This window comes from Delphinapterus leucas, chromosome 17 (genome assembly GCF_059928025.1).
Source record: "Delphinapterus leucas isolate spDelLeu-1000000601 "Yukka" chromosome 17, BTC_Dleu_Yukka2, whole genome shotgun sequence".
Classification (NCBI taxonomy): domain Eukaryota; kingdom Metazoa; phylum Chordata; class Mammalia; order Artiodactyla; family Monodontidae; genus Delphinapterus; species Delphinapterus leucas.
Genome location: NC_143145.1, coordinates 46,508,348 through 46,535,257, shown reverse-complemented (window position 1 = coordinate 46,535,257; position 26,910 = coordinate 46,508,348). Strand labels below are relative to the sequence as shown.

Sequence of the window (26,910 nt, the reverse complement as noted above, 5' to 3'; positions counted from 1 at the left end):
AAAGTGATTGTTGATCTAATAAAGAGAAACAGTAGGAAATTTTGTAATCCCCCTTCCCTGTGCTGCAAAGTATTAATGCAAAATAGTCAACTCTTCAGCCTCTTTGCAAAGATGAGACTACTGTGAGGATGGACCTGTGGCCATAGGAAAAGGGCAGTAACTGGAAGGAGCTGTTTTCTTCCTTTAATTCTTACTCTCCACTCCCTTTTATATTTTCTCATGCATATCAGAGTCACAAGTAAAGCTCAATGAGCTGATTATCGGTAAAAGAATAATTCGTCCAAGTTACTCATTTTAGACAAACCATTATGTAGAGAGTCCATATTTTATGTAGCCTAAGAGAAATTTTGAAAATGAGTCTTATAGAATTAACAGGTAGAAAGCAGCAATAAATGTCCCCTACTTCAATTTCAAGCTAAATTCTTGGCAACTCTTTCTCTTCTGTTCCCAAAATCTTCATGGAGATTGTTTGAGGAGGAGTTAGGATGCAAATTCACTACCACTCCTATTTGCAATTCCGAAATCCATGAAGTTCTGCAAACTGAATGCTTTGGCTTTCTTTTTCTTGTTGTTTGTTGTTGATGCTGTTTGATAAGCTTAGCACCTAAATTCACTTGGTAGCAAAACCTATTTTAATATTCAGTATTGTGCTGCAAAAATATCAATATAGTCATTGGGTGCTGGGTGCTGCCCCAGACCCTGATAAGGATATTATATGATACATGGTATATACTATTACCTTTCTAGATTCTGAAAATTTCTGAATTTTGAAACACATTTGGCCCTGATAGTTTCAATAAAAGATCGAGTTGAGATGGCTATATCATTGTATATGGTATGGTAATAGATTTCCTAATTAGTCTTTCAGACCACCAGATTGTATATTTCAGCAATGCTGAAATGCAATACTATCTTACATTAGAAACAAACTACCAATTCTTTGAGAAATTCATTGCATTTCAAGAGCAGCAGAACACATCATGAATAGGCAAATTGAAAACTGACCCCTGGGGCGATGGGGTAAGCATGGATGGATCTATTAACCTTTCAAAAATGACACCCTTATGAGACTGGACTAATTATGTTTGTGGCAGGTGTACTGGCATGTAATGAATTAAGAATGCTTTCACTTGTAGGCTTAATTTACTAAGAGGAATCAGGAGCTACCTTCTGAAAGTCACTGATGACAGATCACTTAGATGGCTTTGAGCATAATCAATTGGCCTAAAGAATAATTCCTTTTATATTGCTACAAGATGAGATTAATTATTGCCTCTTTACAAGTTTTTTATCCTCTGTAGTATTCTGGAGGAACTTTTCTACTTATAACCTGTATCTTCTTAGGAGGTAAAGAATGTGACCTCAAAATTGTGTCTTACATCTGGAAAGTCTCTTTAATCAAACTACAATTAAGAAAAGCCCATAATCACACGCCTAACTATGGAGCTGCATTTTAAGCAGATGAAAAAGCTAACTGCTAAGCCTTGGAGCTCTCAATGAGAATAAGTTCAGATAGAAAGGAAGTCAAGATCTCACACCAAGGCCCTGTATGCTCTCTCTTCCCCTCTTCCACCCACCACCACTCAGGGCCCCAAATCCGAATTTAAAAATATAGCCTTGTAGGACCACTTATAAATTGATACCAATAGTTCCTCATTCACTGAAATCAGACACTATATTAACAATTAGGGACCTGCATAATCACAGAACCCTGAAAAATGAAAAAAAAATTAATATTTGGGTTCACCAAGGGTGAATATCCCCAGAAGGTCTAAAACTTCATTAGTAACTGCAGCTACTAAGGAGTTCTTCTTATCCATGCCAAGATGACTGAACCCAGACTACTGCTTGGACTATATTCCCTTCAGATCCCTGATCTCTTTTCTTGCCTGATTCTTTGCCTCTTTCATGACTCTTGATATCTCATACCCACCTGACCTTTTCATACAGAATCTAATGTAATTCTTTATAATAAGGATATCTGCTATTTATTGAGCATTTAATACATATCAGCTACTGAGCACACATTATTTCAACTAATCTTTTAGTCCAACTGCATGAGTTTCTCTTACAGCTAAGCACCTGGCAAATGGTAGGTACTCAATCTTGTTTCCTCACAGCTCTCTTCACCTCTTCTAATAGTTCATGTATTTCATCCTGAGATTCCTTTATCTGACCCAACCAATATTTATGGAGTGCTGTGTCTGCTCAAATCCTCTGGAAAGCAGATGCCAAGATGAATCTAGGAGTGCAAGAAATTTGTTGGGAGAAATGCCTCTGAAGGGTAAAGGGGAGAGGAAGCAGGAATAGTGGGAAGAAGCTTTGCACTATGATGCTTATCTGACATCTGGAAAAAGACATGGAAGTTGAGCATGAAATACCTCTAAGTCCTGACCAGGCCAATGAGGAGGCCCAGAGCAAAGCCTGCCCAAAAAGGAGTTCCACATCAGGCAGAGATGGCCCAGCTCTTGAACCTTCACTATGTTCAATCATTAGTTAGGAGTAGCCTGGAGAGAATGTGGCTTCAGCATTAACATTTCAGAGGATCCCTAAGGTATAGTAGCTGGAGGCTGTCAAATATGTATGTTCTTTTGACGGGTTTTCTCTGGTAGCACCTCCATGGCTGCCATAGTACCTACTATATACCAGAATATGATTTCAGGATCATGGGCAAAGATTCACAAATCCTTAAAAATTCACCTTTAGCGATCCATTTCTCTTAAGTCTCAAAAGCAAATGTCCATGGGAAGGGAAAGACCTAATATCTTTGTTATCTAATAACTTAGCAAAGGATAGTGGGAAGCTTGCTAAGAGTGAAAGGATGGGATCCAAAGTTTCTGAGCTGGAGAAACTCTGAGACAGAGAGAGATGTGCAGAAAGGGATAGTGACTGCATCAAAAACAAATTGCCTAGGTCTATATATACTGATGCTCATATATCATCCTTGGTGTATATAATACTATATAGTACATTTGATTTTTGTGTATATTTATTATACCCTGGTTTGATCCAGAAAGGTTTACAATGCTTTTTTTCTTTGTCATAGGAAATATGTAACTCAGGTAGGTCCTTATTCTTGATACAGTTTTATAATGAGGATGAACATTATAGTTCTTAGAATGTTCTGGAAATATTCTGAGACCCAGGGTTGACAGTATGGGAGAAGGAAACCTAACATTCCTCCCTAGAGTCAAATACACTAGTAAGAATAATCAGTGTTGCTACGCAAACACTGACTACCTGATGTGAAGCTTTGAAGACTACATTAGTATTTAACTGGGTACTATAAAGGTATCCTCTCTAATTAAAAGGAATAAAACCTTCCCTGTGCTTTTCTCTGTGATTCTACTGTTTGCACATTTTCATTATTAGAGTTATTTTCTTCATTTCATTAAAAAGTTGCTCATCAGCAAAGCAGCTGACTTTAGTTCTTATTTACCAAAGTGGTAAGATTCAAGGATCATGTGAAATATCAAGATGCACGCGACAGAATGATCATAATTCTGTAAGCTCTGTATCTCCCTGCATTGACCTTTTTTGAGACCATAGAGCAAGAAGAGAAGGGTAGAGTGGGTACAAGAGAATTGCTTCAGCTATGCAAAGAAGAGGAAAAATAGGTTCTTTTCTTTCCACTAGCATTAGACGAACCAGTGAACACAGACTTAGCCTGTTCTGGGGTGGAAGCTGAGCCCAGTGCTCCCATTTCATAGATTTGAGGAAACAAACACATGAGAGTTAGTGGACTTACCCAAAGTCACACTATGAGTTCATGGCCAAGCCTGTCAACATGGAATCACATCCTCCATGAGGATCAAAAAATATTATTCAGAATTTGGTAGAAATACTCAAATCAGTTCCTTGCAGTCCAATCACTAAACTGTTAACATGGGGCCACTTCTGAGCATAATGAAGATTATTAACCTTCCAACTACAGGACTCTACATCTGTTGTCATAGCAAAGGAGCAAACTCTAAGCTTCTGATTAAAATGTATCCTTTTGTAAGAAACCATCAAGATTCTTATGAGTTTCATCACTGTCTTATAGTCTTTTCATTTTCTATAGTACCCCAAGTCTGGAGCTCAAAATGCCTAATCGAAATTTGCTTTTTGTTGTTTACATTAAAAATGAATTAATTTTGCTCTATCAGTTTCTTGATTTTTTTTCAGCAACATACTTTAATCATTCTAAATATTTAAATGTTTTGATTTCAGTGATGAAAAATAGATTGATGGATAGTAAGGTTATAACTTTTTCATTTCTTCTAAAAATCTAAATTTTACCATCTAATATTAAGGTTTTTGAGTGTTTGATTCAATACAGAACACAGAAAATCTATCTCAAATATGAAAGAAGAATATAAAATTATAATTGAAATAACTGGCAGCCTGGAGATACTCAGTTCAGCATGGACTTTGATGAATCTTTACGTGAAGGCCTTAAATGTTTCTGAGAAAAACCTTCTGAAGATGACATGATTTGTGTCTGTGATCAAGAAAAACTGATTTTCAGAAATTTATGCTGCCTTTTTGCTACTATCAGCTTAAATAGAAGTTCAGCTGTAATTTAGATGACATTTCCCCTCCATTTTAATTGCTCCTTCTTCGCTCTGAAAAGCTTTCCTTCCAGAAGTGCCCTTAAGGGCAGTTTTAGAGTCAAGAGCCTCTGCCCTTCACAGCCTCAAGAGACTGGAAATTGCTGTTTCTCTCCACAGACCCAGAAATGATCAAGAGGAATTTTGTGTTTTAAACACTTTTTGATATGAAGCAGCAGGAAAAAGACAACTATATTCTAGTCTACTCTAGGGGGGCTGTGTGAACTTGAACAAGTATCCTTAATCTATACCTCATTTTGGAAACGAGAAATTTGTATTCAGTGCTCCCTTTTAGCTCTATAATATGTTGTCTTTGATTAGCTGCTTGCCTATGAAATTCAGTGACTTTCTGATACTGAAGTTTGTTTCTCAGATCAACAGACTATAGATACCATGTTCTTGTTAATAATTAAATATATCTCTCTCATGCCAAGTGAGACTTTTAGTAGTTAATATTCATTTTGTAGGGGAATGGAAATGTGTCCTAATTAGTAAACCCTATGCGTAGTTAGTGTTTGGCTAAAACTTTATCTGTACTTTATCAGTGTTTTCTGTGTGTTAATGTAAGATAAGTGTTCGTGAAATGAATGCATTTTAATCTATAACAACTGCAAAATCAGGCTGTTTTGTTTTATTTCCTTTTTAAATGCACCTTACACAGTTGTATTTACAAAGGGATATTCAGTAAATAATAGAGTTACTAATCTACAAATTTTATTCTTTTTTTCCCCAAAGTAAAGATTAATCAAGGAGCTTGAAAGTAAAGCTTTACTTTTTTTAAAAAAAAGATGCTCTGTGTGTGATAAAAATCAATTTGAAAATAGAGGTTTGGAAATGTTTCTTCTTTTTAGTGTTTCTCAGACTTTTAAAAAATGTATCCACTTATTTATCTATTTATTTATTTTATTATGGTAGTAACATGGGATCTATCCTCTTAAATTTTTAAGTGTACAGTACATTACCATTGGCTATAGGTACAATGTTGTACAGCAGATCTCTAGAATTTAATCATCTTGCTTAACTGAAACTTAGGCCTGTTGCCTAGTAACTCCCCATTTTCATCTCCCCCCCTCCAGCTCCTTACAACCACCATTCCACTCTTTCATTATTTTAATTTGCATATTTTAGATACCTCATATACATGGTTTTTAGGAGGAGAAAAATTACAAGTGAATGTTACCCTTGAGGTATTTCATGTGCTTAAAAATGACATTCAAAAGAAAGTGTGTGAGCAGTAATGTGGAAAGCACCCTATTTTGGGAGAAGAAATTTTGGTTATATTTTATTATCAATATCAACAAACATATTGAGCTCAATTTATGCAGAAATATAGCTCTGGGCTCTTTATACTGAAAAAAAAAATTGACATTTGTTTCTGTGTTACACTCCAGAAAAATGCAGACCAGCAGTTAAGAAGACAATATATGAGAAGTGATAAAAATTACTAATTTGTATGTATTTCTACTGCTTGCCAAACAGTCCTGTATTTTACAGCCCATATCTGTCTATTCCCACAACCTCTCAAACATGAGAATAGTGTACCTCCACCAGACTGGTTCGTACACATATCTTAACCCTTTTGTTGTAAAATAAAATGAGAAAGAGAAAAGCCACAGAAATCAAATGTGGAACTTAATAATTATACCCTACCACTCAGATCAAAATTACAAACTTAACAACCACCCTAGACCTTCCAAGTGCCTTGTCCCAATTAGAATCTCCTCCCTCCCCTGTAAATAATGACCAAACTGATCTCTCTAGTAATCATTTCCTTGCATTTTATTATGGTTTCATCATACAAATGTTCATCCCTAAAAACTATAGTTTATTTGTGCCCATTTTTATGTCTGTTACAACTCTTTTAATTTGCAGGTTACCTTGAAATCCTTTAGAGAGATGCTCACCATCTAGACTGCTGTTGACTTCTCATGGTACAATTCATCATGTTCTTTTGAACTGTTTTTACTTCAAATTGTCAGCTGAATCCAAAGTCTCGTTTGACAAGACTATACCTGATAGTGTGTTATCTCATCAGGAAGCACATACTATCTGATTGTCTCTTTTGATGTTGGCAGCTTTTGATGTTCAGTGCCCAAATTAGGGGTCAGAAAACTTCAGCCATCTGCCAGAATCTGCCAAGCACACGTTTAATATGGTCTACAAACACAGCCAGACTCATTCATTTAATAATTATCTACGGGGGATTTCATGCTATATTGGCAGGATTTGTGGCCTCTTGGTTCATAAAGTCTAAAATATTTACTGTGTAGGCCTCTCCAAAATAGTTTGCCAGTACCTGGCCTACATCATTGGTCTTTATGTTGAACACTCTAGTAATTTAGGCTGTATGAAGCTCATTCTCTAGATGATTCCTCAGGAAGACATCATGGGAACAATTTAATCTAAGTTTTTACATATTGACAATTTTTTTTTTTTTTTTTTTTTTGCGGTATGCGGGCCTCTCACTGCTGTGGCCTCTCCCGTTGCGAAGCACAGGCTCTGGACGCGCAGGCTCAGTGGCCATGGCTCACGGGCCCAGCCGCTCCGCGGCATGTGGGATCTTCCCGGACCGGGGCACGAACTCGTGTTCCCTGCATCGGCAGGCAGACCCTCAACCACTGCGCCACCAGGGAAGCCCCATATTGACAATTTTTCTGTGCACCTTACACTTAGAAGTCAATTTTCCTGATGTAAAATCCTTGGCTTCATTTTCTTATTTTGTATACCTGAAATATGTTTCTGTACTTTCTTCTGGTAAAAAGGCATTGCTTTTGTAAAGCCTCAACATAATCTAGGTATTTTTTAACTCTGAGACTCATTTTCTCTTTATGTGTAAGTGCACAAAGACTTTTTTCTTTGCCTTTAAAGTCCAGTAATTTTACTAAAATATGTCTTGATGTGTTTGTTCTGAGTTGGTATTCTTACACATGTAGTATGGCTTTATACCTAATTTCAAATCTTTTTATTTCAGAAAAACATTCTTGAATGTTAGATTCTAGTATTTGTTCTGTTTCTTTGTTGATTTCTACACTTATTCTTTAGGAACTCTAAGTATTTTGGATCTTCTTTGCATATCTACAATATTTGTTACTTCATCTCAAATCCTTTTTGTTTCTTTTCCTTATTTTCTTTTTTCTTCAATTTTTCATTAATGTCTTTTGTCTCATTTTAAAATACTTGGTTATACTTTTGATCTGTTTGGTGGGCTTGTCTTTCTGGTGTGCGTTCACTGTCTGCAGGAATGTTATTTTGCTCATATCCCTTTTTTATAATAAAATTATATAGAATTTGACCTTAATAATTTTCTATTGCCTACTTTAAAAAAAATACTAATTTTCCTGGATTTTTCAAAGAAGGTTGTATTCAGAATAGTTCTTCTGAATTCACAGACCTCCCTCTTGGTTATCTTGTAGTATTGAAAACTATAGTGTCTTTCCTTCTGAGATTTCTGGCTCTGTACCTCTCCCTGACTTTTATTTGAATCTTCTCTTCTTGATCTCTGTGAACCTGTCCTGCTCAGTTTTGATTTGACTCCCTGCAGTTTATCTTCAGTGTGGGACCCTCCTAGCATACCATCTTAGCTAATTAATTTCAAGAGTTCACAGGGGCTCATGCTTCCAACCTCTTTAGACTTTACTAAGATTTTTATGCTCACCTACTTTGGGATAAAATTCCTCCCAGATTTAGCTGTTTTCAAGCTAGTCAATTATGCTTTCTTGTGAACATTTGTTGGCTATTTTGGAGTTCTCTTGTCTTCAGATCTGTCACATATCCCATTGCTTCCCTTTGTTCCTTCCTATACATCCAGCCAGTAATACCATGCAATGCAGACCTTCTGGCTATCAGTGATTTTGTCCTTAACCACTTGTAACTTGTGGCTCATGATGATACCTTAAACTCTAGTTTTGTTGTTATTTGTTGGCTATGGAGTTTTGTTGTTGTTGTTATCTATTTGCATTATTGGTTTTTATGTGAGAATTCCTGGAGTTTCAAAAACAATGCCACCAACATGGACATCTTCCCCATATCCTCCTGCTATTATTTTTCTGGTTTCTATGTTCCTATGAAGCAGAATAAAGAAATGGGCCCGGATGAACAGAACCACACTCATAATGACTTGAGGAGAAGGGAAGAAATCTTAGCCAATATACATAAAAAGATCTGGGAGAGAAAAGAAAAAGAGGGAGTAAAATCACATTAGAGACTGAGAAAGAATTTTGAACAGATTCTGGGAAATGAAATGGTCTGGAAGAGGATATGGTTGACAGAATTCAGAGTAGATAAAAGAGATAATGCAAGAAGTGTTGTTTAGATTTATAAATTGGATCTCATATGCTATCCTTGATGAGAAACAAGTCAAAGACAGAAACACTTTTAAATTAATTTTGCAGTTGAACTATATATTTGTAACTCTACATTGTAACTCCTCAAAGACCAAATTTCATGGGCTACAGCTTCAATGTGGTAACAAATATGAATGTAAAAATTATACATTTCTGAAAAATCAAGGTAACAGATGTGCAGTACTAACTATATGTAGAAAGAACTCAGAAAAATTAATATTTGTAGAAAACCTGTTACATACCAAACGAACCATATATTTATCCTAGCAATAATTGTGAACTGAACTATTATCACACCATTTAAACCCAGGTCTTGTGAATTTTAGGCCAATGATCTGTTCATTACACTTTGTAATATCCTTCCACCAATGGATTTATAACAATAGTGAATATTCATTTATCAAAAACTACAAGCTAGACATCATACAGTGCATTTTACATGCCATGTATTTTTCATTTACTTCCCACAGCAAGCTATGAGATTGATACTGTTCTTATCTTACAGTTAGGAAAATAGGAACTTAGAAGTTTTTAATTTTAATTTTGTTTCAATTTTAATTTTTCCCAAGTTCACGATGCTGTTAAGTGGTACAAGTACATATTAGAACTTCAGTGTAAATATCTCCAGACCCAGTTTCTTTTTATTAGTATTTATTTATTTAATTTATTTTTGGCTGCATCAGGTCCTGGTTGTGTCACACGGGCTCTTCATTGTGGCTCATGGGCTTCTCTCTAGTTATGCCGTGAGGATTTTCTCTTCTCTAGTTGTGGCACACAGGCTCCAGGGTGCGTGGGCTCTGTAGTTTGTAGCATGCAGCCTCACTAGTTGAGGTGTGCAAGCTCAGTAGTTGTGGCATGCGGGCTTAGTTGCCCCGCGGCATGTGGGTGTTGAGTTCCCCAACCAGGGATCGAACCTGCGTCCCCTGCATTGTAAGGTGGATTCTTTACCACTGGGCCACCAGGGAAGTCCCCAGACCCCGTTTCTTAACTACCACACTATGTTGTCAGATGCACATGAATGTGATCTGTGTCTTCATCTGTTATTAATCTCCAAGTTTGGGTTAACTCTATATATGTTCCCATTTTCATACCCACGCATATTTTCCTGAAATTCTACTTGTTTGAAGAGGGTTACTTTGAGGTTACTTTGGCATTGTTCTCTGAGCAAAGACATTCAAGGGGCCATATGTTCTTGTTAGGGGCTGCTGGTGTGAGACAGAGCAATAGAAGGAGCCAGAGGAAAGAAACCTACATGAAAAAAATCCTTGACAATTCCAGGATGAGCCCTTTATAATGGAGTTTGTCAATTTAAAAGTCTTAAATAATATAACATCTCTACAGTATTTTCTGATTTCAAACTAGAAGATATCTAGTTATGATAGGATTTAGATTTTTTAAAATTTCTTGGTTATTTAATAACATTTTATTACAAAAATTAGAGCCTTGTTTCCTCTTTCACTAAACTGCAAAACTATAATTCTCTTAATACATGGGGATCTGCAGTTTGAAAATATTTTAATCTCTTGCTCTGCCTTCTAAGCTTTCCAAAGACCTATCTGGAATTAACCTCAGTTCATTTTTAAGGCACGTAATTACGGACCAGATTTTTTTCTCAATTTTATAAGGGTTAAACTTGATATGGTGTTCTCCTAGTTTAAAAAGTGTATCATTTAAAATGAAAGAGTACTGCGATTTATGTCTAAGGGTGTTCTGCCCATGTTTTGCTCTAAGAGTTTAATAGTGTCCAATCTTACATTTAGGTCTTCAATCCATTTCGAGTTTATTTTTGTGTATGATGTTAGGGAGTGTTCAAATTTCATTCTTTTACATGTAGCTGTCCAGTTTTCCCAGCACCATTTCTTGAAGAGGCTATCTTTTCTCCATTGTAGAGTCTTGCCTATTTTGTCACAGATTAGGTGACCATAGGTGTGTGGGTTTATCTCTGGACTTTCTATCCTGTTCCATTGATCTATATTTCTTTTTTTTGTGTCAGTACCATAATGTTTTGATGACTGTAGGTTTGTAGTACAGTATGAAATCAGGGAGCCTGATTCCTCCAGCTCCATTTTTCTTTCTCAAGATTGCTTTGACTATTCATCGTCTTTTGTGCTTCCATACAAACTGTAAAATGTTTTATTCTAATTCTGAGAAAAATGCCATTGGTAATTTGATAGGGATTGCATTGAATCTGTAGATTGCTTTGGGTAGTATAGTCATTTTCACAATGTTGATTCTTCCAATCCAAGAACAGGGTATATCTCTCCATCTGTTTGCGTCATCTTTGATATCTTTCATCAGTGTTTTATAGTTTTCTGAGTACAGGTCTTTTGCCTCCTTAGGTAGGTTTATTCCTAGGTATTTTATTCTTTTTGATGGGATGTTAAATGGGATTCCTCTTTCTGATGTTTTGTTGTTAGTGTATAGGAATGCAAGAGATTTCTGTCTATTAATTTTGTATCCTGCAACTTTACTGAATTCATTTATGAGCTCTAGTAGTTTTCTGATAACATCTTTAGGATTTTCTATGTATAGTATCATGTAATTGGAAACAGTGACAGTTTTACTTCTTCTTTTCCAATTTGGATTCCTTCTATTTCTTTTTCTTCTCTGACTGCCATGGCTAAGACTTCCAAAACTATGTTGAATCATAGCAGTGAGAGTGGACATACTTGTCTTGTTCCTGATCTTAGAGGAAATGCTTTCAGTTTTTCACCATTGAGAATGATGCTTGCTGTGGATTTGTCATATATGGCCTTTATTATGTTGAGGTAGGTCCTACCTCCTAGAGTAATGAAAATAAAAACAAAAATAAACAAATGGGACCTAGTGAAACTTAAAAACTTTCGCACAGCAAAGGACACCATAAACAAAACAAAAAGACAACTCTCAGAATGGGAGAAAATATTTGCAAGTGAAACAACCAACAAGGGATTAATCTCCAAAATATACAAACAGCTTATGCAGCTCAACATCAAAAAAACAAATAACCCAATCAAAAAATGGGTGGAAGATCTAAATAGATATTTCTCCAAAGAAGATATACAGATGGCTTAAAAGCACATGAAAAGATGTTTAACACACTAATTATTAGAGAAATGCAAATCAAAACTACAATGAGGTATCACTTCACACCAGTCAATGGCCATCATCAAAAAATCTACAAACAATAAATGCTGGAGAGGGTGTGGAGAAAGGGGAACCTTCTTGCGCTGTTGGTGGAAATGTAAATTGATAGAGCCATTATGGAGAATAGTATGGAAGTTCCTTAAAAAACTAAAAATAGAACTACCATGTGATCCAACAATCCCACTCCTGGGCGTATATCCAGAGAAAACCGTAATTCAAAAAGATACATGCACCCCAATGTTCATTGCAGTTATTGACAATAACTAGGACATGGAAGCAACTTAAATGTCCATTAACAGAGGAATGGATAAAGAAGATGTGGTACATATATACAATGGAATATTATTCAGCCATAAAGAAGAAGGAAATAATGCCATTTGCAGCAACATGGATGGACCTAGACATGTCATACTGAGTGAAGTAAGTCAGACAGAGAAAGACAGATATCATATAATATCACTTATATGTGGAATCTAAAAAAAAAAGGGGACAAATGAACTTAACTACAAAACAGAAATAGAGTTACATATGTAGAAAACAACCTTATGGTTACCAGGGGGTAAGCCGGGGAGGGATAAATTGAAAGATGGGGGATGACATATACACACTAATATAAAATAGATAACAAATAAGGACCTACTGTATAGCACAGGGAACTCTACTCAGTACTCTGTAATGGCCTATATGGGAAAAGGATCTTAAAAAAAGGGTGTATATATATATATATATATATATATATATATGTATAACTGATTCACTTTGCTGCACACCTGAAACTAACACAACATTTTAAATCAACTATACCCCAATGATTTTTTAAATAAAAATAATAAGATGAAAGCCTAAGAATGTTTAAAGAAATAGGACATAGATAATAGTGTAAGCCAGTTAGTATTTATAAAGTAACAGTTTGGGGGAAAGTAGGAAAAGAGAAATAAACAGCACTATTTTTGTAAAAGTAAATTTTTTCCTGTTATAGAAGCTGGCACAGATGTCTCACACAACAGGTAGAGCAGCAGGAGTTTAGACTAAAAGGCAGTCAGAAGCAGTACCCCCTGCTAAGTGTGATTGTGTCTGATTTCATAAACAAGAAGACACTGAGATGGGTTGTCACTGACTTGATTAATTTTCAAGTAGGACAAATACAAACAGGGAAGACTATGCTCTCATTTTCATAATTAACTGAGATGACTCATAGTGGGTTAATAGCTAAGATTTCCACTCTTCCATCACCCAGATGGGAAAGAGCTTGCTTTCTGATGATGACCTGACCGTAAAAATGCAGAGTCAGTCCTCTAAGAAACCTGATTTTCAAAGTACCATGCTTCTAATGCTAAGGATTTTACTTGAATGACTCCTAGCCTTGTTCCAGCTCCACACAAAGTAAATACGTGGATTGAAATATTTACATTCTGACTTTCCAAAGGCACAAATGGAAATATTAATGCTACTTTATTGACAATTTCCACTTGATTATCACTTGAACAATTCTCAGTGAATTCAATGAACATTATTGGAACCTGAGAAACATGCTCTAAACCTTCATTTGCCCATATCCTTTTTAATAGACATGAAAGAATAACCTGTGTTTGGAAAAAAAGGGAGAATTTGAATATCAGGTACCATCTGTATATTTTTTTTTACTGCTTTATTAGTTCTTTCTACCAATCTCTCAGATTCCAGGTTTTGCCCAAAGGAATATGTGCCTTAAGCCAATATATCAGTCTTCTGGGAGTTCAGTATGCAAAGATCCCTTTCTGTACCTTCTCAGCCAACACATTTGTTGAGAATAAAAAGGGCAAGGCTTTGACATTTCCCAGCTTGTTATCTATTTAATTTTCCATCTGCTTCTTTTGCCACTGCCTTCCAAAGTAACATCTGCTACATATCTGAGGGAAGGAAAGGAAGATTGGATCTAAGCCACCTGGGTCTACAGTCCTAAACCTTGGGATCCAGATTAAGGGAAGGGAAGAAGATGAACAAATGGTCTAGAAAATGAAATGAGGACAATCTGTTAAAAATAAAGCTGTATTTCTCTTTATTCTAGAGCCCACATGACTGGACAAGCTGCACAGCAGCATCTACCACCAGCAAGGGCTAGATGTGCGGGAAGGCATCTGGTAATTGGGGAGAGGCAAGAGGAGTTTCCAGAACTCAGACACTCCCTCTGGTGCCTGAATCTCCATGTGATTCCCTGTACCTCACGTAGTCTTTAAGCATTTAAGGATCAGCTGCTGTGAGCCAGGCTTTGTTCTGGGTATTCTGGAGGCAGAGATGATCAAGACCTGTTAGTAAACAACATATTACAATATAAAATGATAAAATTATACCCTAGGTAAGGAAACGTTGTTACAAGAGCACACAGAGCGAAAGGATGTGTGCCTAACCCTGTGAAAAGAAATAGTGGTTCAAGGGGAGGAAAGGCAATACACAGATGATACCATGAGCTGAGTTTGGAAAGATAAATATTAGAAAACAAGCTCTTTTTTCTCCTTATCATCAAGGGCAGCACGTAACAGCAAATCTTCATAATTGGCTCAAAAACCTAATCCCCCAAAGCCTTAAACCCACCCACCACTCCTCTCAATGTCAAGGCATCAACATTTCTGTCAAATGTACCATTTGGGTTGTGCCATCTCTTAATATTATCTGGAGAGTTACTAATGAGGATAACAAATTCTCAAGGTAAGATGCAAGTCTCAGCATAACAATTTCTTAATTTGCTATGATAGAAAATGACAGAGTAGCCAGTTGACTGATTTTAACTGTCCTCAAAACTCTAACATCATCACAGTCTTTATATGCAAGACCAAAATAGCAAACACAATCAATTCTCAGTTAGCTTATCTGCAAACATTCAAGTGTTGGATGAGTATTTGCTCTGGGCACCATGGGGGCATACAGAAGAGTAGACCTTTGTGTCTCTGAAGCTAAAATCTAATCTCAGTGACCAGAGTGTTTAAATTGGATAACCCAAAAAACAAAATCTCCTTTCTATAGGTAGTTCTGACATGACAAATATTTAACATTTAAATGAGAAAAGAATAAGGCCAATGTTGTGCTGCATAGCTCAATAAATGCATAGTTCCTTCACTTTCACCTGCTGTCCTCAAATAAGTACAATATCATTTGCTTTAGATTAGTGCAGTGTATACTGAGGTGCAAATACAACTGGTATGATCTCTGACTACACATCTTCTCATCGTCTTAATACATTTTATTTTAAAAATATGCTTTAGCAAAATGGAATAGCTGTGGGGAATGGATCAAACACAATTTTTTCCTGTCATCACGTTTCCTTTTCATCTCAAAGGAAAGCTTTACTCAATTTTAAAAAAACACATTGAGAAATAATTTTTGAAACTTTTATTGCTGCTGAGTGGCAAGCTATTTGATCAAATTAAATATTTTGTATATTTTTTATCTTGAATTAACTCACCAAAAATCCTAATGGCTATTATAGCATGTAATGTTTCATTTTATGGTTAGTTTGTTAGGTGGAGTTTAAAGACATTAAAATTTTTAAATAAGATATGGTGATAAGAAAATCTCCTGTGCTGTTCAGCTGCAAAAAAAATGAACTTAGAAAAGAGATTGATGATCGAAACCTTTTATGATTTCACATTAGGAAAGAAATGAAGTTTTCTACAACATTAGGTTGTTCCGTTAACAGAAGAAAAATAACAAAGTAACTTGTATCAGGAGTCCAGAAGCTCAATATTCCCTAATTTAGAATTGATAGAAGTACAGAATATTTTTGAGTTGGAATGTATGCCAGAGTGCTTAGTCTGATTTGTAAGTGAGAAAGCTGAGACCCAGAGAGATTAATTAAATCTTGTTTGCTTGGATTTGCAACCATGCCCCAAGATTCCCCAGCATGCTGTATTTCCTAGCATTATCTTGTCACCATCATTCCTTTCAGTTTTGTATTTTCAATCATGAGATAATCATGTTGTTTAGGAATGGAGCCAAATAAATCCTTTCCTTGGCTGAACTATTGTCTATTGTTCCCACCTGAGACTGTAGGAAATCAGGTTTAGCTGGCTGGTCCCATGACCTGAAAAAGTGGTTCTGTCACCATTTCATTCCATGCCAACTTGATTTTATTTTCTGCCTTGGTTCTCTCTAAGACTTTAGAAGGCAAGAGTGGGCTCCCCTGGTGGCTTAGTGGTTAAGAATCTGCCTGCCAATGCAGGGGACACGGGTTCGAGCCCTGGTATGGGAAGATCCCACATGCCGCGGAACAATTAAGACCATGCGCCACAACTACTGAGCCTGCACTCTAGAGCCTGCAAGCCACAACTACTGAGCCCATGTGCCACAACTACTGAAGCCCACGTGCCTAGAGCCCATGCTCCACAATAAGAGAAGCCACCACAATGAGAAGCTCACGCACCATAACGAAGAGTAGACCCCGCTCGCCACAACTAGAGAAGGCCTGTGTGCAGCAAAAAAGACCCAACGCAGCCAAAAATAAATAAATTAAATAAATAAATTTATAAAATAAAAAAGAAGAAGACAATAGCAACAAGTAGCACCATCCACAATCCACCTGTATACCTAGACTAAGTTTGGCAGGTATAGTGATTATGTTTCTGATGATCTCTGTGTAGACTTGGGGTTGTTTGAGTGAAGGTGCTTTTGTGGCTGAGGTGTTGTACTAGAAGTTAGATGCAGCTGAGCTTCGGGTAAATTTCCTGAAGGAGGGACGTAAGCAGATTTAGTAAGTGTTTAAATATTCCAAGCCTAACATTTTCTGAATTTTGAAATAACAACACATAAGTTCCTTTGGCTTCAGTGTAATACAGATCAAGCATAATAAATACATCAAGAGGGAATTAAGCCAATTGTCAACATGTGAGCACATTTAGTTGGTAAGAGAAAAAAAAAACACCCAGAATTAGTCACGATCCAAACTTTTCTCCAGGTAATTTTCTTCCTTTTCTACATATGTCTATTCCATAATTTGACTGGTTTTTGTCATTTTTTCTAATCTTGAAGCAGGTGCAATGAGATATGAGATATTCAAGTCATTTCTGCAGCTCTCTTATTCAACTTCTGGTGGGTAGATAGAATTCTGCCCCAACCTCCAGGACCCAACATGTTTTCTCTCCTCTTTGTCTATTTTTCTCAAGGATTAATCTGAGATTGATGGGTACATGGGGAGAAAAAACACTTCTGGTTATTTTTTCCTACCATATTTCTAATTGCATTTGTTTTGTCATCCTTAGGATTACCAAGAGGCTTCCAATTTGAAACAATTTGTAACTCGATTTTTATTGAAAGAGACCTTGAATCAATTGCAGTCTCTCCAGAACTCTCTGGAATGTGCCATGGAAATTACTGAGGAGCAAACTCGTCAAGAAAGGCAAGTTAAATGCTTTCATATGATGTCTCTTTAGTGACTCCATGTTTATGAAAGACCAGTTGAAGGGCATCATACTTAAACTAGTAAAACTAAAAATGAGAATGAATAGATTTAAATGGAATGGCAGGGACCTCCAATGGATACTAGCCTTATATTTTCCTCTAGAAAAGACCATTCTCCTTTTTCTTTTACTATCCATCATTTATTCAACAAATTTTAATTGAGAATTTAATAGATGGAGAAGACTTTACAATTTGCTGTGATAATGTAAAGATACATTTTACAAAGTCCTGATTCTTAAGGAGGCTAAAGTCTATTACATAAATAAAATATGAACACTAAAACTATAATGCAAGTTACAAGTGATAAATACCACAGAGAAGGGGAAATATATTGCCAAGAGATTTCAGAAGAGTAAAAGATTTAGTATAGATAGACATGAAAGACAGTTTCATGTAGTTTCCTGATGACATTTGAGCTAATCTTCTTAATGAGTATACTTGAAAATACGGAAATGATGGAGAAAAATCTTACAGGCTCAGTGAATCTAGATATAGCAGGAGACTTGAGAATTCAATAAGCCTAATTATTTAAGGAAATAGAGAAAAGTGAATGATGGGAAAAACTTTCAAAATTCAATGCCACTGAGAAGATAAGTAATGATAATATAGTAGTTGTATAAATAATGGCACTAATGCTAAAGATAAACTTGAATTAGAAATGTGTAAAGCAGACATCAGAATAATTCCAAACAACAGTTGGTAATTTCTTGAGCTATAATTTTTACCTTGCAAGCCAGAGAAGAGCTTGGCAAAACTCTTGCTTATGCAACAAATTTTTGCACGTGCAATGGCTTATCTAACTTCTGCATTTTAAGTTATAGAGAACCACACAGTAAGTTTTTTGAACAGGCTGATAAGAGACTGCTCAGTAGGCCAATTTTTTAAGACAAATTAATGGGTACGTAATTATTAGGATGTAACAGAAAAACAGTGGAATTTTCAATTTTATGTTTATAATGTCAAAATGAGTGAGCACCACCAAATTCCAACAAAAAAGCCTGTAATCTCAGATCTAATGAGCTTGTGCAGCTGCTGAACATTGATATGCGCTCTCCAGTGGATCTGCGTGGCATTTCACTTATAAACTTAGTATTTTCTTCACTGTATTGGGTGATTCCACATCAAATGGCAAAGTGTAACAATTAGCTTTAGAGAAGCAACAACCCATCTCCTCAGGTTTGAACAGAGGACAACTGAATGTCTTGAAGCACAATGAAATTGATTTCATGTTCCTGATGAGAAAATGAGGCCTGATTTGTTGTCTTTTGTTCAGGTTTTCTTGACGTAAAATGGATTGTCCCTTTTTAGACTCAATCTTTTGCCACCTGAGAAGAGGCTTGAAAAAGGATTCTGTTCCCTTGCTTCACCTGCACTTTGGTTTTTATTTTCTATAGTCACCTTGTACAAATTTGCATTCTACATTCACCACCATAGAGTGAATGCATAATGAACAACTATTCCTTGTGTTAGGCCACAGGCTAGCCTTGAACTCCTGCGACTGCTGCCAACAGCTGCACTGCAGCTGTGTTTAATGAGAAGGAACATAAGAGTTTAAGGAAATTAGAAGACACTAGAGAATTAATGAATCTTTTATTTCTAGGTTTCTAGCTCAAAAACAGCTTAGAAGAATGGAAAATATTACAGATCTAATATCAGTTTGGGAGAGTGCTATTGAATAGAATTTGGCTAAGGCACCCAGGGATGCCCAAATCTCACCACAAATCCACAATACTCTTCCCAGGGAGGTTTCTAGAAAAAAATACACAAACAAGCAAATAGAAAACAAAGTTCCATTATGGGTTTGTGTCCCTAATATCCAACATGAAGTCTCTGGTTACTCTGACTGAAGCATGTTTGTGTCCGTAATATCCAATGTGAAGTCTCTGATTACTCTGACTGAAGCATGCGAATTAGGCCCAAGCATACAGGGACTCTATCTCTGTTCCCAAGGCTCCATCTTCCTATCAGCTAGCCACCAGAAACCAAAGTGAAGAGAGCCCCAGGGGCCTCATCATTGGAAAAAAGACAGAGAGAAGAAAGATGGCTGCCCTTTTTCCTATGATATCAAATAAGAAACCAGTGAAGGAGCCTCATAGGGAGATAAGACCTGAATTGGATCTTTTGGGTAGATTTAATGGCAGAATGATATCTCCCTGAAGGGAGGGGTGTCCTCATCTACGCTATATTACCCATCTTCTCTCATCTGGCTAACTCATCCTCCTAGTTTGTTTGGTCTCTGTTTGGACAGAACTTTCTCTAGGAAGCTTTCACTGCTCTCAAAACAGAGTTTTATACCTACCTCCCACTCCACTACTCCCGTTAGTACCCTCTACTTATATCTACTTACGATCTCAGTTCCTTAATTATCTCTCCCATTAGACTTTGAGTTTCTAGATGGCAGGGACTTTTTCTTGTTTCCCTATACCTGGCACAGCTACATGTTAAATATATAAAACTGAATAAATCAAAGGGGATTCCAGGTAAAGGGAGCCATATAGAAGAGCAGTGGATATGGACCTGGGACAGTGGAAAGACCAACTTACCTGGAATCTAGGGTCAGGATAGGTCTTCAAAGCTAAACAGATGCATTTAGACTTCATATGATCAGAGATTATCATTGGTGGTTGTAAATAAAGGAGAAATATAGTAAAAATGGAGTTTAAGGGAAATAGTCTCACAGTAGTATGTAGTAAAGATTTGGAGGAGAAGAGAAGAAGCTCAGAGAGGAGAGGTCAAATAAGTATATCCAAAAATTCATTAGTGTTTTTATACCATAAAGGAAGATTCCATGAGGCTCTGTGCAGTCAAAAGTTGCAACCCACAGATATCTTTAAAAATTCCACATTTGTAATAATTTGTTTCCTCTCAGCATCAATATTACTTTGGGGCTTAACACTTGTGAAACCTAAGGATACAATGACTTGCTGAAATATAGAAAAAATTGAGAAGTCATCTATTCTAGCTATCAACCCCAAGGAGGAATCACACAATATCATTCATCCTGCAGTAATGAGTTAGACATGCTGTGTTGAGCAAAATGTCTGTGTGTATTCATGTGAAAATGGCAATTCAGAAAGAAGAGATGCATACAGCTAGAATGCCACAGAAGTGAGATTTTTCAGATGGCGTTCTACAACACTCTTTATATCTGCCCTGGCCAGCTGGCTAAATGGAAGCCACTTTAATCCCATGTCTTTTGAAAGTACCTAATAGATGACAAGAATTATCATTACTTTATACTAAAGTTTTCCTCTAGAGGACCCTTGTCTTCTTATATAAACCTTTCTTCCTCAAACAAACTAGGTTTCTAGGAACACAGTTTAATTATATGTGAATTTCTTTTTTATAATGAAATCTGAAAGTTTGTTCTATTTTCCAAAGTTCTTCTTTATTCAGAAAAACAACTAATTCCTTCTGGCTTGAAAGTTATTTTTCTCCTTTTCATGGTTGTTTATTACAGAAGTAAGGGAAGGCTTTAATTTCACATACAGGTGATTATAAAGTTCAGACAACTTAAATTCCCTTATCTTGAACATAAAGAAGGAATGCTCTAAATCACTTCCTCCTATGTAGTAAAGATTTGGGAGAGAGGAGAAGTTACTAGAAAGTTGATTTTTTTTTTTAATATGCCATAGGAAAATCTAGAGGGAAGTGTAGTTAGATTGGAGAGTAAACATAGAATATTAGTTTTGCTCCCTCCCTAAACCCTTCAAAAATGGCATTAAGAGTGTCTGGATAAAAAGGAATCATAAACCCACAAAGATAAGAAGGATAGAAGAAAAATGATATAGAAGCTTGGAACGTGAAAAGAAGGTGAATCTAGCGGTAACTGATTTAGAAGATCTGAGAAAGCTGAAACATAAGCAGGTAGTGTAAGAAGCCAAGATGCAATCCAACTGGTATCACAAAACCTCAGAAAGCCTCAAGAATTAGCTTCACCATGTGCAACTGATAGTGGGGATGAAAGTGAGGTTGACATATTGTTGAAAGCTCCACCCAAAGCTTTATATTGACTGCCTCTCCCCAACCCTTGAGGAAGCCTAGAGGTATACTCTCTGGAGTAGGTGAACAGATTTACACTGGCACAACTGGGTGTCAGAGCACAATTCTAAAAAATGAGGCATTAAGTGAAAGTCTCTGTACTGAACAGTGAGATTTGAAACCCCCTCAGAATCCTATGTTCCCAAAGGACTGGCAGTTGGGCTTATTCCCTCCAGTTGGGACCTCCTTCTTTTAGCGATCTCATCAGTCTTAGACAAAATACTTAAAAGTACTGGGAGTCAGTGTCCTCCAATGAACAGGCCAAGCCAGGCCACCCTACAATGGAGGCTGCAAGTTGGCAGTCCCCAACATACACATATAGATTCCAATAATTCCTGTGGTTCCTTCCTCTGAGATAAGCAGGGACAACCAAGAGAACAAGTCAAACACAAGAAACAAAACTTGAAACAGAAATATCCAGGGAGCAGAAAACTTCAGAAAGTAAATCATCAATACCCTCAAAAATCAGAGAAGATATTGCATTTATGAATTAAGGGCAGGATGTTATTTTAAAAAAAGAATATTGAAAGCACAGAAAACAGTTCTTGGAAATTCTGATTGTAGAAATGAACACCTATGAGGAATATTTGGAGATAAAAGTGTGATGACATTTTCTAGAAATAGAACACAGGAGAGACATTATCAAAGAAATAATTTTCAGAACAAGGACGTGAGTTTCCAGGTTGATAGAACAGACTAAGAGCCATTATAATGAATAATAAAAGTCACACGCCAAGTCATGCCATTATGAAATTTCAGAATACTGGAGATGAAGAGAAGTGTCTAAAAACTCCCAGAGAGAAAAACCCAAATGATAAAGAAAACACTATATTTTTCAATAATGAGACTGGAAGCTAAAATTCAATCAAGCAACTTCTTCAAAATTTGAAAGGAAAAGATTTGCAACCTAAAATTCTTTACTCCATAAAACCACTAATAATGCTGGAGGAAAAATTAAAGTATTTTTATACATGCAGTGTCTCAAGAATTTTGCCTCTCATGGTATTCCATTTCTTATGAAGCAATTGGAGGCATTTTCTCTCCAAAACAAAGGAATAAACTAAGAGAAAAATGAAATCCAGTTTAAAAAAAAAAGAAAGATAAAGGCAGAGGTGGGGTGGGGAGGGAGAATCCAAAATAGGAGAGAGGCTAAAGGAATCTTATTTTGGGTGGGGGGGTTGCATATAACAGAGGGCGAAAAGTGGCTTAATCACATAAGAGCTTATTATTTCCTGCTAAAGAGCCTGGTGGTGGGCAGTCTAAGGCAAGTATGGCAGCTCTACAGATTTATCATAGGTTTTCTGTCTTTTTCACATCTTCGTACATGACTTTCATTTGCAAGTTTACCTCATGCCAAAGCTGGTTGTTGGAATTCCAGATACCATGTTCATATTCCAACCAGGAAAGAAGTATAAGGAAAGAATAGGCAGCCTCTCAGCTCAATTCTTCCTTTTAAACAGCCTTCCTGGAAGTTCCTTACAGTTCCATGTATATATCTTTGGCCTGAGCTTTTCATATAGGGAATTTGATACCTAAAGCCTAAAACTGAAAAAGAAAGAGATAGCAAAAAGTTCACCACAATAAGTCTAGTTACCATCTGTCACCATATTATTATTACAGTATTGAATATATTCCCCATGCTGTACATTTCATCCCTGTGACTCATTTATTTTGTAACTGGAAATTAGTAATTCTTAATCTCCCTCACCTATTTCACTCTTCCCATCTCCCCTCCCCTCTGGCAACCACCAGTTTGTTCTCAGTAACTATGAGTCTGATTCTATTTTGTTATGATTGTTCATTTTGTTTTTGAGATTGCATATATAAGTGAAATCATATGGTCTATCTTTCTCTGACATACTTCACTTAGCATAATTCTTTTTTGATGACTGAGGACTATTCCATTGTGTGTGTGTGTGAATATATATATATATATATATATAAACACAAATATGTATACATATGTATGTATATATATACACGTATGTCATATATGTAAATAGACACACACAGACACACACATACACACACACATATCCATTCATCTACTGATGGACACTTAGGTTGCTTCCATATCATGACTATTGTAAAAAAAAATACTGCAATGAACACAGGGGTGTGTATATCTTGTCAACATTTTTTAAAATTAATTAATTTATTTATGTTTTATTTTTGGCTGTGTTGCGTCTTCATTGAGGTGAGCGGGGGCTACTCTTCATTGTTGTGCACGGGCTTCTCATTGCAGTGGCTTCTCTTGTTGTGGAGCATGGGATCCAGGCATGCAGGCTTCAGTAGTTGTGGCTCATGGGCTCAGTAGTTGTGGCTCACAGGCTCTGGAGAGCAGGCTCAGTAGTTGTGGTTCATGGGCTTAGTTGCTCCATGGCTTGTGGGATCTTCCCAGACCAGGGCTCAAACCCACGTCCCCTGCATTGGCAGGCAGATTCTTAACCACTGTGCCACCAGGGAAGTACCTCTTTTCAACTTTTCAAATTATAGTTTTTTTTCCTTTGGAAAAGCATTCAGATGTGGAATTGATAGATCATATGTAGTTCTATTTTTAATTTTTTGAGGAGCATCTATAATGTGTTCCATAGTGTCTACCAATTTGCATTCCCACCAGCAGTGCACGAGGCCCCCCTTTTCTCCACAACATTACTAACAGTTGTTTATTGTTGCCCTTTTGATAACAGCCATTTTGAAGGGTGGGAGGTGATATCTCATTGTGATTTTGATTTTCATTTCCCTGATGATTAGTGATGTTGAGCATCTTTTCATATGTCTGCTGGCCATTGCTATGTCTTCTTTCAAAAAATGTCTGTTCAGGTCCTCCACGCATTTTTATTGACTTGTTTGTTTTTCTGATGTTGAGGAGTTGTACGAGTTAGTTGTGTATTTTGGATATTAACCCCTTATTAGTTATATAATTTTCAAATATCTTCTCCCATTCAGTAGGCTGCATTTTCATTTTGTTGATAGTTCCCTTCACTGCACAAGATATTTAGTTTGATGCAGTCCCATTCATTTATTTTTCATTTTGTTTCTCTTGCTGAGGATACAGGTATGAAAAATATTGCTAAGAATGATGTCAAAGAACTTACTGCCTATGTTTTCTTCTAGGAGTTTTATAGTTTTGGGTCTTGCATTTAAGTCCTTAAATGATTTTGATTTTTCTTTATTTTTCTTTTTGGTATATGGTGTTATAAAGTAGTCCAGTTTGATTCTTTTGCATGCAGCTGTTTTCCCAACATTTATTGAAGAAGCTGTCTTTTCTGCCATTGTATATTCTTGCCTCCTTTATCCTAGGTTAATTAATCATGTAAGGGTGAGTTTATTTCTACCTCTCTATTCTGCTCCATGATCTAGCTGTCTGTTTTTGTGCCAGTACAATATTGTTTTGATTACCATAGCTTTGTAGTACATTTTGAATTCAGAGAGCATGACACCTCCAACTTTGTTCTTCTTTCTCAAGATCGTTTAGGTTATTCGGGGTCTTTTGTGTTTAAATACAAATTTTAGAATTATTTATTTTAGCTCTGAGAAAATTACCATTTTTATTTTGATAGACATTGCACTGAGTCTTTATATTTCCTTGGGTAGTATGGTCATTGTAACAATATTAATTCTTCCAATCATTGAGCACAGTATATCTTTTCATTTGTGTTATCTTCAGTTCATCAATATCGTACATTTTTCTGACTGTAGTACTTTTACCTCTTTGGTTAGATTTATTCCTAGAAATTTTAATCTTTTTGATACAATTGTAATAAATGGGCTTGTTTTCTAAATTTCACTTTCTGATAGTTTGTTGTTATTATATAGAAACATTGTTAGTGTATAGATTTCTGTATAGTATTTTTTTTATCCTGCAAATTTACTAAGTTCATTTATTAGTTCTAGTAGGTTTTCTGGTGGCATCTTTAGGATTTTCTATATATAGTATCATGTCATCTTCAGTGAAAGTTTTCCTTTTTTCTTTACAATTTGGATTCCCTTTTTGTCTGATTGCTTTGGCTAGGATTTCCAATACTATATTGAATAGAAGTTGTGAGAGTGGGCATCCTTGTCTTGCTCTTGATCTTAGAGGAAATACTCTCAGCTTTTCACCATTAAGTATGATGTTAGTTGTGGGTTGTCATATATGGCCTTACTTTGTTGAGGAATATTCCCTTTATATCCACTTTCTGGAGAGTTTTTATCGTAAATGGTTGTTGAATTTTGTTAAAAGACTTTTCTGCATCTATGAGATGATTATATGAATTTTATTCTTCAATTTCTTAATGTAGTGTATCACATAGATTGTTTTGATATTGAATTATCCTTACATACCTGGGATAAATACCACTTGATCATGGTGTATGAGTTTTTTGTTGAATTTAGTTTGCTAATACATTGTGAAGGATTTTTGCATCTATGTTCATCAGTGATATTGGCCTGTAATTTTCTTTTTTCAAGGTGTCTTTGGCTGGTTTTGGTATCATGGTGATGCTGGCTTCATAGAATGAGTTCAGAAGGTTAACTTCCTCTGCAAATCTTTAGAACAGTTTGAGAAGGATTGGTGTTGATTCTTCTTTAAGTGTTTGCTAGAATTCACCTGTGAAGCCACGTGGTCCTAGACTTTTGTTATTTGGGAGGTTTTTGGTTTTTTTTGATTGCTGATTTAATTTTATTACTGGTAATTTGTCTGTTTATATTTTCTATTTTTTCCTGATTCATACTTGGGAGACTGTATGTTTCTAGGAATTTGTCCATTTCTTTTAGGTTTCCCAATTTGTTGGCAAGTATTTGTTCTAGTAATCTCTTAGTGGTCCTTTGTATTTCAGTGATGTTAGTTGTAGCTTCCCCCCTTTTTTTTTTCTTCTGATTTTATTGGTTTTATTGATTTGGGCCCTCCTTTTTTTCTTGATGAGTCTGGATTAAGGTTTATCAATTTTGTTTATCTTTTCAAAGAACCAGCTCTTACAAGTTCCCTAGTATTATTGTATTACTGTCAATTTCTCCCTTTATGTTTGTTAATATTTGCTGTATGTATTTAATTGCTCCTATGTTGGGTGTGTATACATTTACATTTGCTATATCTTTTTATTTAATTGATTGTTTTATCATTATGTAATGTCCTTCTTTGTCTCTTTTTTACAATCTTTGTTTAAAGTCTATTTTGTCTGATGTAAGTACTGCTAACCCAACTATCTTTTCATTTCCATTTGCATGGAATACTTTTTCCATTCCTTCACTTTCAGCATCTGTATCTTTAGATATGAAGTGAGTCTCTTGTAGACAGCATATACAGGTCTTTTTTTTTTTTTTTTTAATCTATTAGGCCACTCTCTGTGTTTTCATTAGAGGATTTAGTTCATTTACATTTAAAGTAATTATTGATA

General features: G+C 36.0%; 1 protein-coding gene across 1 annotated transcript in view; it reads left to right on the top strand.

Moving 5' to 3' along the window:
- NECAB1 (N-terminal EF-hand calcium binding protein 1) overlaps positions 1 to 26,910 on the top strand; it is a 155,258-nt gene that overhangs the window by 62,462 nt on the left and 65,886 nt on the right. Inside the window, exons 2-3 of the mRNA XM_089898590.1 lie at positions 13,041 to 13,194; positions 17,293 to 17,429. Coding sequence (XP_089754716.1) covers positions 13,041 to 13,194; positions 17,293 to 17,429 — 291 coding nt within the window. The remainder of the gene's footprint in view (positions 1 to 13,040; positions 13,195 to 17,292; positions 17,430 to 26,910) is intronic.